Source organism: Sarcophilus harrisii, chromosome 5 (assembly GCF_902635505.1).
Source record: "Sarcophilus harrisii chromosome 5, mSarHar1.11, whole genome shotgun sequence".
NCBI classification, from domain to species: Eukaryota; Metazoa; Chordata; class Mammalia; order Dasyuromorphia; family Dasyuridae; genus Sarcophilus; species Sarcophilus harrisii.
The window spans coordinates 36,593,601-36,613,253 of NC_045430.1; the positions used below are offsets into that span (position 1 = coordinate 36,593,601).

General features: G+C 32.3%; 1 protein-coding gene across 2 annotated transcripts in view; it reads right to left on the minus strand.

Moving 5' to 3' along the window:
• EEA1 (early endosome antigen 1) overlaps window positions 1-19,653 on the minus strand; it is a 126,348-nt gene that overhangs the window by 72,856 nt on the left and 33,839 nt on the right. For both annotated transcript variants that reach the window (XM_031938415.1, XM_031938414.1), the window contains exons 3-8: window positions 8,815-8,933; window positions 6,110-6,164; window positions 5,948-6,013; window positions 3,110-3,149; window positions 1,874-1,987; window positions 1,019-1,140 (exon numbers count right to left, since the gene is read on the minus strand). In XM_031938415.1, coding sequence (XP_031794275.1) covers window positions 1,019-1,140; window positions 1,874-1,987; window positions 3,110-3,149; window positions 5,948-6,013; window positions 6,110-6,164; window positions 8,815-8,933 — 516 coding nt within the window. The remainder of the gene's footprint in view (window positions 1-1,018; window positions 1,141-1,873; window positions 1,988-3,109; window positions 3,150-5,947; window positions 6,014-6,109; window positions 6,165-8,814; window positions 8,934-19,653) is intronic.

Genomic DNA, 19,653 nt, shown 5'->3' on the forward strand with positions numbered 1-19,653 from the left:
ATTTGCTGTCTAGGAGAGGGAGGGAAAAAAATTTAGAACACAAGATTTTGCAAGGATGAATGTTGAAAACTATCTTTGCATGTATTTTGAAAATAAAAAAAACGATTATAAAATAAATTAATAAATTTCCCTAGGAAACAGTTTTTAAAAAGTTCAAAAAAAAAAATTAGGCTAAAAAAGTTTCATTAAGATATATATTTCCAATGCATGATACCTCAAGATATATATAAATATATATATACATATATTATATATGTATATATATATATATATATATAGAGAGAGAGAGAGAGAGAGAGAGAGAGAAAGAGAGAGAGAGAAGGAAAACGAGAACTTAATCCTCTATCTCTTGGGCAGGTAAAGTTAATCAAGCAGAATACTTATTTCTTGATTACTGGATGCCCAAATCTATACTGGTAATTACAAGGGATATAAAAAGAATGTACATTACTCTTTCCCCAAAAGATCTTAGTCTTAAAGAAATAATATTTATGTATGTGAAAAATTAGAAAATTAATAAAATGTTAAATTATGTGGTTTGGACTATAAATACTACAAATATTTGTGGAAATGAAGTTCAAAAATTAGAGTCTTATGTGAATGGAATGAAGTAGAACAGGTGGGACATGAATTAGTCCATGAAGGATGGTTAATTCTTAGGTAAAATGTAAGTGGGGAAGATACTTTAAGCTTCAGAGAACATCTGCAGATACAAAAGATAGCATAGAGATGAAGTATATGGAAGAAGCAAGTATATATATATATATATATATACTGGGGAGGAAAGATAGAGATGATAAATTTGGGTTTAGAGTTCTCAATGGACGTATAGCTACTTGGAAATACTGGACTGAAGTCAAGATTGGAGCTACAGATTAGAGTCATCAATAGACAACTAAACTAATACAGATACAATGTTCTCTAGATAAAGACAACCTCCCTGAAGTATTGGTGTGGTTGTTTTAAGAAAAAAATAAAAAGGAAATAAACTTCTATCATATAATCTAAAATAAATTACCAATTCAGTCTTTAAATCTTGAATTACAGTTGTCTCTTTCTTTAACTCTTCAGTCAAGCTTGTCACCTTCTGTTCAGCAGCTTCTCGAAGTCCCTTTTCTTCATCATACTTTGACTTTATATCTAATTATAGTCACACAAAAGTTATTTCTATAATTTTTAATTCAAATTCATTCTTTCATCATATAGCCATATGGATAAATAAGTGCAACACTCCCCCCCTCCCCCAAGATGATGAATTTTAAAATAACCTAATCTGATACTATCTCTCTCAATTCTAAGTCAAACTAATAAGTTACCATATAATAGCACTTAATAAAACAATTTAGAATTTAAATCTTTTTAAAATTATCTAAAATAAAAGAGAAAACATAGGTAAAAGCAAAGTTTTACCTAAAATTCCAAACAAAAAGAAATGAGCAATTTCTACATTAAAATGTTACACTATTTTTTGTACTCCCAGTAGAGAACAAATCAGCAACTGGTTTATAACTTAAAATATCATAGATTTATCTAGGGACAGATATATCTTGCCCCAGGTCATAAAGTATGTTTCAGATATAGGACTTAAGCCTAGGTCTTTCTGACTCTAAGGCTGGCCTTCTGTCCACTAGCTATGATTTTTTCAATTATATTTTATATAGCCATCAGCCATATTTAGGAAGAACAAATAAACAGGTAGAATAAAATTCTTTTAACGAATGAATAAACAAAGCAACTACTCCAAACAAATGTACTATTCCATGTCCACATGTTACATTCTAAAAAAAACTGCTAAGTAATGATTATTCAAACCGTAACCAAAGGAAATCCAGTAATGTAAGGACATTTCAAACATTCATTTCTGACAACTTACCTGCAACTTCTGTAGCAAGCTGCGCTGCTTTCTGCTCAAATAAGTCTTTCATTTGTTTAATATTAAAGTTTTCAGTTTGAGCTTCATCTAATTGTTGTTCCAATGACTGGAGTTCTGGGAAAAAAAGTGTAATATTTACAAAAATGGATTACAATCATAAAAGCATGAGATGCCATTATTATCAGTAGTGATAATTCAACTGCTACATTTGATTTTACTGACACCATCCTACTACCTACGATTCAAACCATTTCCAAACTCCAATGTCCTTCAAAAGCCAGTTCAAATTCCTGGTATTACCTCAAGTGTTTCCTGATCTCCTCAAATTATGAGAGCTTCCTATATGCCAAAAAACCTATTTAGAAAACATTTGGAGTTTACTTGTCTATATACAATGAAAATTAAGTTCCTCAAGGACAAAGGTAGTTTTGGTTTTTGTCTATCCACTGTGCCTGGCACATAAATAGAAGCTACATAAAAACTAAATTATTTTGAATCATTCAAGATAAAAGTTATGGAATCTATCACCTTTCAAATTAGAAGGAAAATATAGATTAAAGTCCAAAGTATTTGTAAATATTTCTGCATTAAAATTTTATTTTGGTTTCACATTTGGAAACTTTTGCCTTCGATTCCTATCCCCTTGTCAGTACTCATTTTACCTTCAAAATATTTTGTATTTACTTGTCTGCTTATAGGTTTTCTCTTTGTAAAAGATATGCTCCTTGAGAAAAGGGATTTTTTTTTCAGTTTTTCCTTTATTTCTCAGTGTCTAGAATTGAATTCTGTATGTTTATTCCAAATCATTAGCTATAATTTTTTTTAATGAAAAAATACATAATATTAAAAGAAGAGTGCCTAGGCCAACCACAACATACCATCAACTAGTAATGTTTATGGAGAAGAGGTGGTGGCTAAATTAAATGTAAAAGCAAACTCTCCTAAATATAATTTTAGCTAGTAATTTCAATTTCCCCACACCTAAAGCTTCACAGAATATATCTGCAACCAATATTTTAGCTAATTTAGATAGATGTTCAAATCAATTAGTTAACAAGCATTTATTAAGCACCAACTGTTCAGTGCAAGGGAAGCAAATTCTACCTTCTGGGGGTTTTTATACTACATTCAGGATGTACATACATATCTGAACCCAGTGTGAGTTAACAGTCTTAATTCACCATAGTAGAATAAAATTTTTATTTAAGCAGAACTATCATATTTAAACAAATTTACCTGCTGATGAATCTGCTGTCAATCCATCAGGTTTGAATTCCTTAATGAAAATAAAACAAACATTAGTACAAGGCATAGGCAACACTGTCTATGATATGACAGATAGTGTCTCAGTTCTGGTTGAAAGTAAGGATTCTGGGAAGCATTTTTCAGCTAACTGACATAATTTAGCAGACTATCATCTGGGTACCAATCCTAACTCTGAAGCCTTCATTTAAGCCCTTGTGAATTCATTTTCTTCATCTATAAAAATCTGGCAGTAACATATTATGAACCTCGCAGAAATATTATGAGGAAAATATTCTAAAAATCTCAAACTATTAAAGGGTATTCAATCTCCTCCTCTGATGCCTCTTGATTTCTGTCCTGCACACTAACCATGATAATTCCCCAAGGCTCAATTTTTTCTATCAGACCCCTGATTAGCTTCCATGGGTATAATTTTTATCCTTAAATAAGATTCCTAAATGTACTTATCCAGTCAAAGTCTCTCTCCTTATCAGCAGTCTCACATCACCAACTATCTATTGGACAACTCCAACCGCTTATGCAACTCAAACTCAACACATCTAAACAGAACTCATTATCTTCCCCACCAAAACCTTCTCTCTTCCAAATTTCCCTATTCCTATTGAAGTTACTATCATTTGAGTCATTCAAGTTTAAAAAACTGGTGTGATCCTCAGACTCTCACTCATACATTTCCAATCAGCTAACAAATCTTACAGTTTTATTCTTTGTAATTCTCATATGTCTCTTCTCTCCCATTTACATAACACAACCCTAGCTCTCAGCATCAAGTCTCTTCTTACTCCAATATACTCTCCATATGGCAGCCAGCAATTGTCTTAAAACATAGGTCTATGTTATACCACCATTCTCCTGAAAAAAACTCAAATGACTTCCTAATTAAGATCAAATATAAAGTGCTCAGTTTGATATTTAAAGCTCTTCATAACTTGGTCCCTTCCTCTCTTTCTAATCTTCAAACATTTTTTTTTCTTTCAAATTTCTTACAAATTCTGCTTCAACCATACCTCTCACTTGCTGTTCCTTATATGTGATGGCTCATCTCCTTTTGTATATGGGCTGTCCCCCAGTCCTGGAAAAAGCTCTCCCTCATAACATCCATCTTTAAGAACATCTGGCTTTCTTTAAGACTCAGCCTAAGTCTCTCACCTCTTGCAAGAAAACTTTCCTGGAATCTCCAATGTTAGTGTCTCCCCTCTAAATTTATCTTGAAGCTATGTCATGTATATCTTGTAAGCACCAATTTATTTATCTATATGCTGTCTTCTCCATTGGAATGTAAGCTTTTTAAAGGTAGGGAATGTTTTGACTTTTTCTCTATTCCCAGTCTTAACATATTGCCAGGCGCATAGTATGCAAAAACAGGCTTGATGATTAATTGTTTATAATTCTGAATTAAAGGACAAAATTTTTCTCCAGCATCTTCTTAATTGACCTAACAGAATCTATAATATAGACTCTATCATAGGCCACTGTGTATGTGCATGACTCTACTATGGATACTATCTAAATAGAGCCTGGCATAAGAGAAGGCGTCCTGGACTTGAGGTTGGAAAACTTGCATTTGAGTCCTCATTCTGCTACTTGCTAGGTGTATCACTGACCAAAAAGCAGTTAATCTCTGGCTCCAGCTTTCTCAATCACCAAAAATTTATTAAGTATCCAGCCTATGCCTAGCATTAGGATAGGTGCTGGAAATACAAAGCATAAATGAGAGTCCTTGCCCTCAAAAACTTACATTCTTCCACATTCTCACGTACAAAATGGTTACGATATTTTCAACACCTATCTTACGAATTATTATGAGAATGTAAAGCACATTAAAAATATAAAATGCCATGGAAAAATCAACTACTACAACATTATGGCAAACAGCTTCATAGGTAAACTTAAAATAACTTTAGCATTCTATAATGCTTTCAAAAAACAATAAAGTTAATGGGTTTTCTCAAAAAAAAAAACCCAGTAAAATATTACGATTTAAAACATGTACTTGAAAATTATTTTCAGATTAAGAAAGTATCCATTTAAAAAAATTTTTACATCTAGTACAATGGAACTAAATGATACTAGCTACTAAGAATCATGCCAGTTTTTCTAAACAATTTTATTTCCTAATTTTCAAAAAACAAATTTTCTATGCTACAATTGCTTCTTACCTCTTTAAGAATTATTTTCAACATGAGATTAAAAAGCAATATTTTCTTTAAATCTAGAAGTCAGTATTTCTCTATTCGCTTTGAGATACAAAGTATGATACAGAAAATGATTAGCCATGAATAACATAAACAAAGAGCATGAATAAATGAAAAAACCTTTCCAATTAGAAAAGCTAACTCTCAACATAACAGACACAACACAAACATCATACACAGAAGAAAACAGCCTAATAATATTCAAATTGGGCAATCAATTCTTGGACAATTAAGGCTTCCAATTATGGGGAACTGGCTAATAGAACCAATTCTAATCTAATTTTCTAAATACATAGGATATATACTATCCTTACAAGGTGAAAAGTATCATTTTTATGTATCCCATTAAATCCACTGTTCTTGGATCTACATTTCTTTACTCATTTGGGTTTAAATTAAAATAACCAAGTTAAGATTTTTAAAAACACTCCATATACCATTCATTTGAATTAAAAGGAAATAGTACACTTGATATTACCCAGAATGAAGCAAATTTTCAAGTCATTGTATCAGGTCATCTGCCTTACAAAAAAAAGTAATAAGGTTCAATAAAACCTTAAAATGTAAAACTAAGCTTCACATAAACATGCTTCAAGTATTTTAAAGCAATTACTTGCTGCCGCTGCCCTTGTAATTTTTCTAATTCTTTCTTCAACTCTTCTGAGTACCATTTTTCTTCCTAATAAGAAAAGGAGTCTTTTTTAGCTCACAAGCCTTGAACATTGTTTATCTAAAACACTAAAAATAAGTAAATACAAAACATTTTCTTTCCAACCTTCAGTGAAGCCTGTAGGTCTTGGACCTCTTGTCGGAGTAGTATCACATCTTCTCTGAACATATATGGAAACAAAAGGGAAAAATAAGCAATACTTGCATTAGTATATTCAAACAAATAATAGTCAATCTTATCTATTAAGAAAATGTCTGTTACATAAACTGATGCTGAGTGAAATAAGTAGGACCAGGAGATCATTATAAACTTCAATGACAATACTATATGATGATCAATTCTGATGGACGTGGCCCTCTTCAACAATGAGATGAATCAAATCAGTTCCAATAGAGCAGTAATGAACTGAATAAGTTACACCCAGCGAAAGAATTCTGGGAGATATCTATGAACTACTACATAGAATTCCCAATCCCTCTATTTTTATCCGCCTGCATTTTTGATTTCCTTCACAGGCTAATTGTACACTATTTCAAAGTCCAATTCTTTTTGTACAGCAAAATAACTGTATGGATACGAATACATATATTGTACTTAACTTATACTTTAACACATTTAACATGTATTGGTCAACCTGCCATCTGGTGGAGAGTGTGGGGAGAAGGAGGGGAAAAGTTGAAACAAAAGGTTTTTTGCAACTGTCAATGCTGTAAAATTACCCATGCATATATCTTGTAAATAAAAAGCTATGAAATAAAAAAAAAGAAAAAAGAAAATGTCTGCCAAATCATTAAACATTAACACATCAATTCTCCCTACCTAAAAATAGTCTAGTATGAAATTCTATATACAAACAAGTCTCCAACTGATAAAAAGGAGAGAGAGAAACTGCTTAAGTTGGTTGGTTGGTTGGCATTCAAAACACATTTTCTCAAATGCTGCTATAAGAAATTGGTTCTCAGGTTTGCATGTATATACTTACTTAATACACCACACAGTTAAACTATAGTACCAATATTGCTATAAAACTTATTTGCTAGTTGAAACAATATTTTTCTTGAAAAATGTATCTGAATTTTTGATCTGGACTGTTGGGCAATATACTAACTGTAAGACAAAAGCCACACTGGCAGCACTCGTGAAAACTGAGAGACAGCAGGATAGCATGGTAAAGAGCTAAGAATAGTAGAGTAAGATTAATTGTGGAAATAAGAATGAATAACTTTGCCAACAGGACAGGAGAAGGAGAAGAAAATAATTAGCTGCAACAATGCTAGGCAGAGAAATTATATAAATACAAAAAGGGACATAAGTCCTTGCCTAACAGCTATTTTTTAAGTGAGGATTGTTTATATGTTGGAAAACAACTGAATCAATTTTTTATTAAATGAACTCAGATTCAAGAGTGAAATATGAACACACATATGTCTTTTTTAATACTGACTTTTTTTATGTAACTTTTCACTGGGAAAACACCAAATGAGAACATAAAATTACTCCAAAATTTTTTAAAGATATTAAAAAAAAAACATAAAATCACATAAATTTATGTAAGAACAACCATTCCTCTTACTTGTCATATGAAGAAATAATGTGAAACAACTTTATTAAGATTTACTGAGCTTCCAAAAATTAAAAAATACATATACATATACAATTTCATATGGAGAACAAGTCTACTAGGCAAAGATCCAAGCATCACATCTAATTATCAGCAATGATCTGAAATGAGCCACAAATTACATGCAAAACTTAAAGTTCAAATAGTATCCAAAACACTAAATTAATTTAGAGTAATTCAGAGTAATCTAAGCTTTATAAATGAACTCTTTTGTGAAAATGAAAGGTGTCATCAGAAATTGTATTAAGACTTCATTACAAATTAGAATACGTGGACTCTAGATTCAACACTTTTAGGTGGATAAAGTTTATTTTTGTGTTAGTCTTGAAATAGACATAGGAATTCATGTAACACATGAACTAAAAAAACCAAATTAAGCTAACAACATCATGGTATTTGCTTATATTTTGATATCTGCTTATCACAGAAATTATTTTTATGTTTTCCTTTGTATACTACCACATAATTGATTTTTTAAATATTTAGCTAAAATATTTTTTAAATTTTTTGGAAAATATTTAACCTCTCTACACTTTAATATTTCAAAAGACTCATAGTTTCATAAATTACAGTATTATTCCTAAAACAGTTTATAATCTATTCATACCTCAGTTGCATTGCTAGAATTTAAAAAAAAAAAATCACTTCGTAGACCAACTTTCTAGTGAAAATCACCATAAGAAGCACATCTACTCTCAAATAAGTAAGGAGTGCTATAAATAATATGTTATTATAAAAAACCCAATGTGAACCCAAGACTAGACTCAATAGGGAAAAAATATAAAAAGTTTTCACAAGCAGTAGTAAACAGGTAAATTTATGGGGTTAATCCTTCATTTATAATTGATTTTGTCTCATTTTAAAATCCTCAAATGGCTATGTATATTTGCTACCATTTAGTTTATGTAACTGAGTTTTAAAAGTTCAATTAAATGGATTGACCCTCTGAATATAGAAGAAAAAATATACATACAAAAAAAATTTTTTTTTCCAGCTGTGATTTCAGAAAAATATAATAATCAGCATAGTCGCCAGCCAGCCCATACCAGTAGCCATCAGAAGAAAAGGACAGCAGGAAGGCAGACATCTACATAGAACTTTCTATAGGCATACACAAAATTGGTTTTCAACCTGCTTATAGAATCAGAAACATCATCAGATATTGGCCTACAAATATATTCCACTTTACCGTTTTAGAGACTCTCCTCCATGACTTGATTCACTACCAGAGTCATGAACTGCCTGATAATGCTTGAAAAGCTCTTCAGCAGATCCATGAGATTTCATACACTGGGGGCATATGAAGCCCTATTGAAACATAAAAGGAAAAAAATATATATTTTTTATATTGTAAAAATTACTTGTACATTTATTTACAAGCCATCCTAAATATTTCATTAATATCTTTATCCAATAATTGATAATTATGACAATCATAAATTCTGAAATTTTGCAAGGTAATTATAATAGCCATTCTGAGTAACTACATTGTTAAAAGAAAACCATATGGATCTAAAAGACTTTCTTTGTTAATAATTTTAATTAATATTTATGTGTTTATATTTACATAGTTCTAAAAAAAAAGAATTTTTAAAACTTTTCAGCAGTTTCTAATTGGCTATATCAATTTGGTTCTATAATAACAATTGTTATTGGCAGCATAGCATAGTAGAGAGCAAGCAAAACCTGGTGCAAATCTCAGTTCATGCATATACTGGCTGGGTGATCCTAAGCAAAATACCTAATCTCTTAATGATTCAAGTAACAATAAAGGACCCTAAGCTTTGGTAGAGACTGATTTCTCTCTCTGGGAGTTCCTAACACCAAAGAAAAACAATTCCATTCCATATTTCAATTTCTATTCCAAATTACAATTCCATTCTAATTTCAAAAACAGAGTTCTCTTACAAATTCTAAAGTGCTATCACAGAATAAAAGCCTAAAGGAAACCAACATCTGAACCCCTGCTTTCTAGCTATTTTTTAATTTCTTAACTGGTTTAAGACAGCAGATATCTGTACTTTCTAAGCCTTCTAAATAATTTCTAGATTATTCTCCTAAAAATAAACTTTCCCCTAAATAGAGAAGAGCTTCAAGTAGAAAACAATACTTCAATCATCCAGTGCATCTGAAGGGTACAGATGGTCCCATATAAGTAAATTTTCTTGAACAAGAGTATACACATTTAAAGTGTTTACCAAACAATTATTTAAAAATCAGATTAAAAAATTCTGTGTGTGTGTGTGTGTGTGTGTATGTACATGTCAAACGAGAACTACTACTGAAAAAAGTCTTTATAAAATTAATATAAATGAATGGATGAATGGATGGATGGATGGATAGACAAATGGATTGAATGAATTAATTCCGGCTTAAGTTCTCAAAAGACAAGGCTACAGGATAAGTGACTATAAATGAAGAACTGTTATAATTGGATTGCAAATATTTAGAAGGATTTAACTTAATAGTTCTCACCAGTTCAAGTTACTCATGCCTAAAGAATCCATAAATTTTCCTCTAGAAATCCATTTTATAATGAAGAGAACCAGCTACACCCAGCGAAAGAACTCTGGGAAATGAACGTGAACCACAACATAGCATTTCCAATCCCTGATTTTGCCCACTTGCATTTTTGATTTCCTTCTCAGGTTAATTTTACCTTATTTCTAAGTCCGATTTTTCTTGTGCAGCAAAATAACTATATGGATATGTATACATATATTGTATTTAATATGTATTAGTCTACCTGTCATCTGGGGGAGAGGATGAGGGAATGGTGGGGAAAAGTTGGAACAGAAGGTTTTGCAAGGGTCAATGCTGAAAAATTACCCATGCATGTATCTTGTAAATAAAAAGCTGTAATAATTTTAAAAAGAGGTTTAAAAAATCCATTTTAGCCATTTCTGGAAAATTTTGTCATTTTTAAAGTTCCTCTACATAGTTTATGATTAGGATCTAACAATGGCAATTTTGGAGGGTGGAGATACGTTTAAGAGAAGGAAAATTTCAGAAGCATAAGGGGAATAGTTAACATTTATATGCAAGCAATATTTTTTCACTGACACTACTAAATGTTTCTTCATCCCACCTTCTTATAAAAAGAGAAAATATATGTATATTACAATATTCTCATTTTTAGTTGGAACAGCTATCACTTTTTAATCAAAATTTATGTTTGAGTCTATTAAAAACTATTCCTTTACTAAAAGTTCAGAATTCTTATCTAATATGAATATAAAATTATAATAGTGAAGTCTTTGAATTTCATTTTTAGAACAATTTCTACTTATATAAAACCAAAATTTAAAATAAATTCTTTATAAAATACCCTATTTTTGAAAATTAAAACCATATTTCACATAGGCCAAGTTGGAAAAAAAAAAAAGGACCACTGTTGTAATCTCTTCCATCCATCCCCCTGTTTTTATTCCCACTATCACCATTACACAGTAGTCTTACATTAGCACCCACATGAACAACTCCAGCTACCTAACTAATTTTCTTTTCTGTAATCAATATCTCCCATTGTGATTCTTCCTATACTGCCAAACTAATCTTTATCCATGAATTCTCTTCTCAAAAATCTATATTGGCTTCCTTTACTACTGAATGATGATATTCAAAACTCTTCTGCCTGACAATCAAGCTATCCATCACTACATACTAGCTAATTATTATTCCCTACAACACAGTCTCAACTTGAGCTAAATATAATTACAGTCTACCCAAATATAGCCTGGATTTTCCTGACAATATTATTTTGCTTATACTGTTCCCTATGCCTCAAATGTTCTTCTTGCTTTCACCTAATGAATTCCTACTTGTCCTTTAAAGCCAACTCAAAACAACTTGCCCTATAAACCTTTCTCTAAATCTCCCCACAAAAATGCTGCCTAGCTATTATCCCCTAATTCATAATGAACTTTTTCTCCCTGAAGTTAAAAGACCTTTATTTAAACAAGTCTAATTTATAAAGCATGTTGGGAGTTTGTTTGTTTGTTTGTTTGTTTTTGGGAGGGTTGCATTAAAGTTATCCATATATGTACAAGTACTTCAACATGACACAGAGGTAAGCTTGGGCTCCTGCATATCCAGCAGTGTGTAAACACAGTGAGTTCTATCTACCATGCTGGAAATGCCTCAAATATTGTAGTAGCAAAAGATCATATTGGTTTTCTTTGGCCCTACCTAGCTAAATTATGGAGAAACTAACCACCAGATCTTCCAAATAAAATCATGATAATTTGATTGATGCTCATTACTTCAATTCAAAGTGTAACTGACTACAGAAAAAAAAAAAAAAAAAACACTTTAGAAAATACAATTCAGTTATAAACAAGTTACCAATAATTGACAAACAGTCCAGCAACTTCACACCTATATGCCATGAATACTTTCTTCAAAAAAAGAATTAGAAGGTACAAGATACAATGGGCACCAAATTAAACCACTAAAAACTTAAATTAAATGAACAGATAGGAAATGACTTGTTATTGATGAACAATCATTCCTTAATTGTCCCTGTGAAGTCAGACCATCAAATTGCTAATAATACAAACCTAGAATAAAAATGAGAAAAAATGTATTCAATTCAAACTTTAAATCTGACCTATTTAAACAGGTCACTGATGTATAAAAATAGAAGAGAATGCTAAACACCAATTATAATCATTTCATACAAAAGTTTAACATGTAAAATAACTGCCACAACTGGGAGACCAAAAAAACCTATAACCTGTATTTGCTCTATTGAGCAAATGATTCACCTAATTTGCCAAGCAGAGATGTATCAGTCAAGAACAATACTTTTTCAGAATATAAACTCATTGGTAAGAATTTTTTCAAAGGATGGTAGAAGATAAAGAGATTCTGCATACAGTAAGGGGGGAAGGAGGAGAAGAGTCATTTAAAGAAAACAAGTTATTCCCTAATTGATAAATGGCCAAAAGTTATGAACATGTAGTCAGACAAAGAAACCAAAGGAATGTGCAGTGATATTGAAAAAATGTTCTAAATCACTACTGATTAGAGAAATGCAAAGTAAAACTCTGAGGTACTACCACACACCTATTATATTGGCTAATATGATCAAAAAAAAAAAAAAAAAAAAAAACAGAAAAAGAAAAAAGGAAATAATGTATTTGGAGAGGATGTGGGAAAACTAAGACATTAATGCATAACTGGTAAAGTTACAAACTCATTTAACCATTCTGGAGAGCAACTTGGAACTATTACCAAATGGCTATAAAATTGTGCATATCCTTTGATTTCAATAATACTACTGTTAGGTTTGTATCCCAAAGAGATTTTTTTAAAGGGGGGGAGAGGGGGAGAAGGGATTTAAACGTACAAAAATATTTACATAAAAAAAGAGGAAAGAAATAACAAGCAGGATGATTTCAAAAAAACCTGAAAGACTTCCATGAACTGACGCATACTGAAGTGAACAGAACCAGAATGTTGTACAGATAGCCATATTGTTTGATGAAGAACTGTGACTGACTTAGCAATTCTCAGCAATACAATGATACCAAATCAGTCCCAAAGGACTGCCCACTTCTAGAGAAAGAACTGATGTTATTTGAATACAAACTGAAACATGGTATTTTTCACTTCTTTTAATTTTTTCTTGAGTTTTATTGTACAAAATTATTAATATGGAAATGTTTTACATAATTTCTAAAATATCATTTAGAGTGTATTTAAGTATGAAACAATAAAAAAAACATGGGAAGGGGAAGGGGGAGTGTGAAGACAGGGTATTTTCAGCCGGAGTCAGGAATTCAGGTTAGGGGAAAATCGTCAATCTTTATTCTCAGTGAAGAAAGATCGGAGGTGGAAGGGAATCAGCGATAGCAATATGTGCGGCTGAGTCAAGAAGCTAGCTAGACCAGCAGCCACTCGACCAGCAGCTACAAGCATGGAACCCAGGCCAATCTCTCCCAGCTTCTCTTCCTGTCTCTCTGCCTCCACCCACCAAAATCTTCATTTCCTATAGAACACAACAGGACTTGCACAGAGAGTGGGCGGGGGGGTCATTCTTTATCCAATCATGTATATAATAGAGTGTAGTCCAATTACTATTTAGCCTCACGTGCTTGGGACCTCAGTACATCAACTCAAGCCTCAGCCCATTACAGGGGAGGGAAGGGGAAAGGGAAAGGGAGGGAAAGGGAATAGAAGGGAAGGGAACAGAGACAAAGTATTCACCAACACTATAATTATAAGAGATCCAGTACAGACTTAAAGTAAAAAAAACTTTGGATAGATAATGAGGATTTGTGGTGTTCTCTTATTTTGTATAATATAATTCTTTTCTGAGAGCAGGTTTCTTGGGGAGGTTTTCTGGAGGCAGCCTTAGTTTCAGTTAAAAGTAATAATCACCTCAAATACAGCCAACTGATAAAATCCAAACGTTTAGTTCATATTTCTTTCAAAGCCCAGTTAGCTTTCTTAGAGGCCTTTCTCTCTCCTTGGTTCTAAGAGCTCTTGCAGCTTTGTCCTTTGCTTCTGACTTTGCTTTCTTCAGCCTCCAGCCAGCACAAAGGTTAAGATGAAATGAATCTGACTCCACCTCAGAAAGTGCTCTGTCAGCTTCAGCTTCTTCTCTTCTTCCAAATATCTCCAGCCAGCACCAAGGTTAAAGTTGGAATGAATCTGTCTTGCCTCGGAGAGAGAGGGCTTCTGGCTCTCCCAGAGTGCTTCTGTGTCTGTCCCAGAGTGCCCTTTGGCCCTGAGAGCTTCTTGTTTATATGAGCTCTCTAAAGGTGTGAACACAAGCATTGTTTCTATCAGTTCCACTTAGTACCTTGTTTCAAGTTCTGTTCCATAACATCTTGTAAGATCAGATCAATCATACTGAACCATGCTAAATTAGATAATTATTGTCTCTATCAATTCTAATGACAACAGTTTGTAAGGATTCCAACAAGGATTTCTGGATGTTCTTCTCAAACAGTCCCCAATGTGGTCTTCTAAACAACATTTGTAATCTCTTAAAAGATTGAACATGCCAAAAGACTTTGGGTTTGCAATTAAGAAATGGAACAATGCTTTTAATAACTAAAAATAATGGCAAGAATATAAACTGCTGTGAGGAATGAGTTGAAATTTGCATAAGTGGGGGCAATCACATCAATAAGAAAAAAGATTTATTTGTATATTTCAGTACATATGTCACAATCTTATTTGTTGTTGAGAATAGGAACTATGACTTATCAAAATACTGTCATTTCCCCCTAAAATGCACTCTGCACACACTAAAGCTTTAATGTTTCTTGAAGTGAACAGACAAATGATTCAAATTTTGTTTTTTCATCTCACCATCAGAGTAACATCCATTTTTTTCAAGGAAATGTTATAAAATTCTTGAAAATTAAACCAGTCAATTTTGAAAAAAATAGATGAATGTCACAATCCACTGGAGATAGGTTAGGAATAAGAAGACATGTTCACAAATCAAAGTTCAAAAAAATCATAGCCTCAAAAAGGGTCAGAAATCTAATAGAAACAAATTAAATAACATATATCAAAAGCATTATAGTATTATTAGTCTTTCTATATCACAGTAACTATACCTTATGCTTTCTTTGTTTTCCTCTCAACACAATGACAACATAGCTCTTGAAAGAGCTATCACAGATTTAAAGCTGAAAGGGATCTTGGACAATCACTAAAACATACCTTTAGTTTTATGAAAGAAAAAGCCAAGACCCAAGAAACCATAGTACACTACCTCTAAGTTACCCAGGTATTAAAACAGGATTTGAAGTTAGGAGACCTAACTAAATGCAAAGCTAAACAATTAAGAATCAAGTACCTCTTAGATTTCTAACACTAAGTGCCAATTTGTAGATAGTTAGGCATTTAATGAATGGATTATTCCTTTATATTGTTGCCTATCTTACAAGATGCTGTGGGAATATATTAACACCTGAAAATGTGTTCTCCTAAGGGAAAAAAACACTCTTTGGAATTGAAAATAGACTTAACCATTATCATTAAGGACAAAGCTCATTTCAACTGCCATGAGATTATATTGTTTTGTTTTGTTTTTTACATTTTAAGATTAAACTTTATGAAATTTTGTAGATTTAACAGTTCTACTATTAGAAACATCTATTCACCAGCAAGTAAATTTAGCCCAACAAAAGAAAAGTAAATCTATTTCAATTAAAAAGCAAACCATCAATTTTTTGGCCTTGTTTTCTCAAAAGCATTATCTTCTCTTGGATTCCTTTTTACTTTTGTCATTTAATCTATATTGCCCAAAGGCAATAACTTAATTTCATCAACATCTCTCCCCAGGGATCCCCAAAATACCAGATGCTCCAAACCACCTATTAAATCAAAATCACTCTAAGACTCCCATTTGTTTGGCTTTCTGTTTTTCTACTGGTGGGAGTGAACTGTGAAACTATGTGCGCTTTAATCTGTTTAAAAAAAAAAAAAAAAAAGGGAGGGGGGAGATTTGGGGTCTTAAGACACCAAAAAGTCTGGGGAAAAGTATACTTTCCCAGACAAGCCTTTTCCAAGTTAAATGTGGCCTCATTCAATTGGAGATCTTGGTCAAATCACCCTCCATTGATCTTTTGGGGACAGCGGATCCTCTTCAGGAAATTCCAGGCTCTGGGAAAAAGCCTTCAAAATGATTTTATTCAGGTGGAGATCTGGGACTGATATTGAATGGCTTGAAATTCCAAGATAAGTATCTAGACCTGGGGGCATTGATCCTCTAGTTTCAACTGGAACGAAGCCTTTCATACATAGTTGATCATCACACATTCTTGCTGTTATTGTGTACAGTGTATTCCTGGTTCTACCTGTTCCACTCAGCATCAGTTCATGTAAGTCTTTCCAGGCCTTTCTATAATCAGGTTGTTCATCATTTTAAATAGAATAGTAATATTCCATTTACCTTCATGTATCACAGTTTGTTCAGCCATTCCCCAATTGATGGGCATCCACTCCTTTCCCAATTCTTTGCTACCACAGAAAGAGCTGCTACAAACATTTTTGTTAACATGTAGGTCCTTTTCCTTCCTTTATGATTTTTTTGGACTACAGACCCAGTAATGACACTGCTGGGTCTAAGTTTTATAGCTCTTTGGACATAGTTCCAGATTGCTCTCCAGAATGGTTGAATCATTTTACAATTCCACCAACAATATATTAGTGTTCCAGTTTTCCCACATCCCCTCCAACATTATTATAAACATTTATTATTATCCTTTCCTGTCATCATAGCCAATCTGAAAGGTGTGAGATATTACCTTGGAACTGTTTTAATTCTTTGCATATATTTTGAAAATAAAAACCTATTATTTAAAAAAAATGCTAGGATATCTGGGGGGGGGGTAGAATAAATATTGAAAATTGTCTTTTATATGTATTTAGAAAAATAACATATTACTGAAAATGAATTAAAAAAAAGCTCTATGTCAGTGGGATAAAAGGTTGTAGAGGGCCTTCAAGTACCAGAGCAGTCAACTCTTTCAATGGCAAAAAAGATCCACTGAAGATTATAAGGAGTAACATTTCCAGATTTATATAGATAAAATATTATTCTGACATTGATATGAAATTTAGTATCAAAGGGGTAGAAGAGAGGTGACATGGAAAGAACTACAAAACAGCAACTGTACTAGTTTGAGCCAATGATAATGAAGGACAATGCCAGGGTAGGACGCCAATAAGATAAAACAGGAAGCTTGTTTCCAAGGTGGAAATTGCAGGATTTGGTTACTGATGAAATGAGAGATGAGGTAGAATAACGGCCAAAAGATGACACTGAGGTTGTGAACAAGGTAGGCCAGAGTAAAGGGAAGTTATAAAGTCGGAAAGATAAAAGTTTAGTAGAAAAATATATTCAATTTTAGGCAGGAAATAGAATCCTCTGAACAGCTAGAAATGCAGGTATGGAAATCAAAAATCAAAATGAAAGCTAAAGATCTATATTTAGGTAGTAATTGAAATTATGAAATTAAACAAGATGTCAATAGGAGAGTAGCAAAAGAAATGCAGTGTCAAGAACAGGCCCTAGAGAGACATCTATATTAAGTTGGCAGAAAAAAGATGAAAGGCCAACAAAACTGGAATGAGAAAAAACTTTCGTGGAAGCACAATCTATATCAATGGAGAAAGTACTAACATCAACGAAATCATTATCTCTTAAATGATAAAATACTGAAAACTATCTAGTATTGACATTTTACTTTATATGGTCTTTCTATTAGTACTGGTGATAATGATATAATAGCCTATCTCTCTGAGACTATAACTCTGACATGAAATGGAAAAGCTATTTTAATAGGTTATTCAAGAAATGTATAGGTCAGGAAGGTAAACTAGTTCCATATTTCCTCCAAGTAGATAGGTAACAAGTGTTATGTGAGTTTCCAGAGTTCCCAAAGGCTCAAAGTTCTAGGGCTGAAGGCAAAAATGTCGTCTTTTTTCCCCTCAAAGCAAGGAAAGTACAGGGCTTTCCTGGACCAAGTCATTCTGGAAAAGCTTTGTCCTAGAATACTTCTGTTCTGATTCTGAATTAGTTTCCTAGAAGGCTAGGTGAAATCCAGAGATTCCTTAAATTAGAAAAATAATAAAAAATTATTGATACCCCTTAGTCTGTTTTTCATTTGTATGTTTTTGCCCAGACTGTCACAGAATTACTCAAAGACTTCTAAAGAAATGTCAACATTTAATCAGAAAAAAAAAAAAACTATTTAGTGAGTTTAATAATATGTATATGCAATGTCCAAATACCATGCAATAATGTCAAATACTTGCTAATGTGGAAATATATCAGCAACTGCCAAAAGATTAAAATCTGATCCTAGTAAAATACATTTAGAGTAGAATTAAGACATACCTAGCTAGTAATGGCAGTCCTGAAGGGTGGGCAGGGAAGGGGGGAGGGAGGGAAAAGGAAGTATATCACATCTGTTAGTAGCTATAAAATAAAATCTGTAAAACATTCATCTTATTGTTCAATTTAAAATGAATATAAAGCCCATTTCATTAAAGTGAAGAATTATTGTACATTTAAGTAGTCTAATATCAAAAAAAATAGAGACTTTAAAATGTTAGATAGTTCACATTCCAATCAATATACATAATAACAAGAATATAACATAAGATCATGGATAAAAAAAATGACTACATAATTCACTGTTAATCAATATTTTGAATATGAGATATATCAAAAAGGTAATATCAGAGAGCATCTTATAGCATAAGAGAAATTTAATGCAATTGTGTTGCAAAGGCAATCCAGGCAAATCTGCCTATTAGAATTAACAAAACATATTTTACATAGCCACAGGTTAATTATCTAATGTATGTAATTAATTAGATTTGATCATTGTGAGAAGTATCAACAGAAATTAGGATAGACGAACTGGTTCTTATCAAGTAGCTTAGAATTGTATTGGGTTCCCAAAATGAACTAAAACCTTTGAGATAATAATCAGTTAAATTATCTTTTCTATTCAACTTTAACTCCATATAATTAACTGGAAAACACCTATTTCAGAGGATTGAGAATTGAAAAAAGTAAAGTGACAACCTTCTGAATCCTCATATTTAAAAAAAAAAAAAAAGATAAATACTGACTATAAGACAGCTGGGGAAAGAGTACTGTTAAGTACTCTAATAAAAATCTGAACATTTTTATTACTAAATAATTTAGTGCAGAAAAATAACAAAATATGAAATATCATGCTGAATAATAACCAATCATTTATCCAGCCCAATAGTCTGTCTCCAAGAAGTACAAGAGATCTTTCATATAAAGAATATAATTGCCTTCCACTTCATCAATTTTCAAATGCAGTTATATTCCAAATTGTAATGACAAAGGTCACTTTTAATGGGGTGACCAGTTCCTCCATTTGCCCTATTTCGTATTCTGCCTTAAGGTTATGACCATCCCCTCTTAATGGTTGAGATAAAGGTGTTATAGACATTCCTTAATGTCATTAGAATATCAGTAACCTCCATCTATGAGGCTATCCCCACCTAGGTCTCTGCA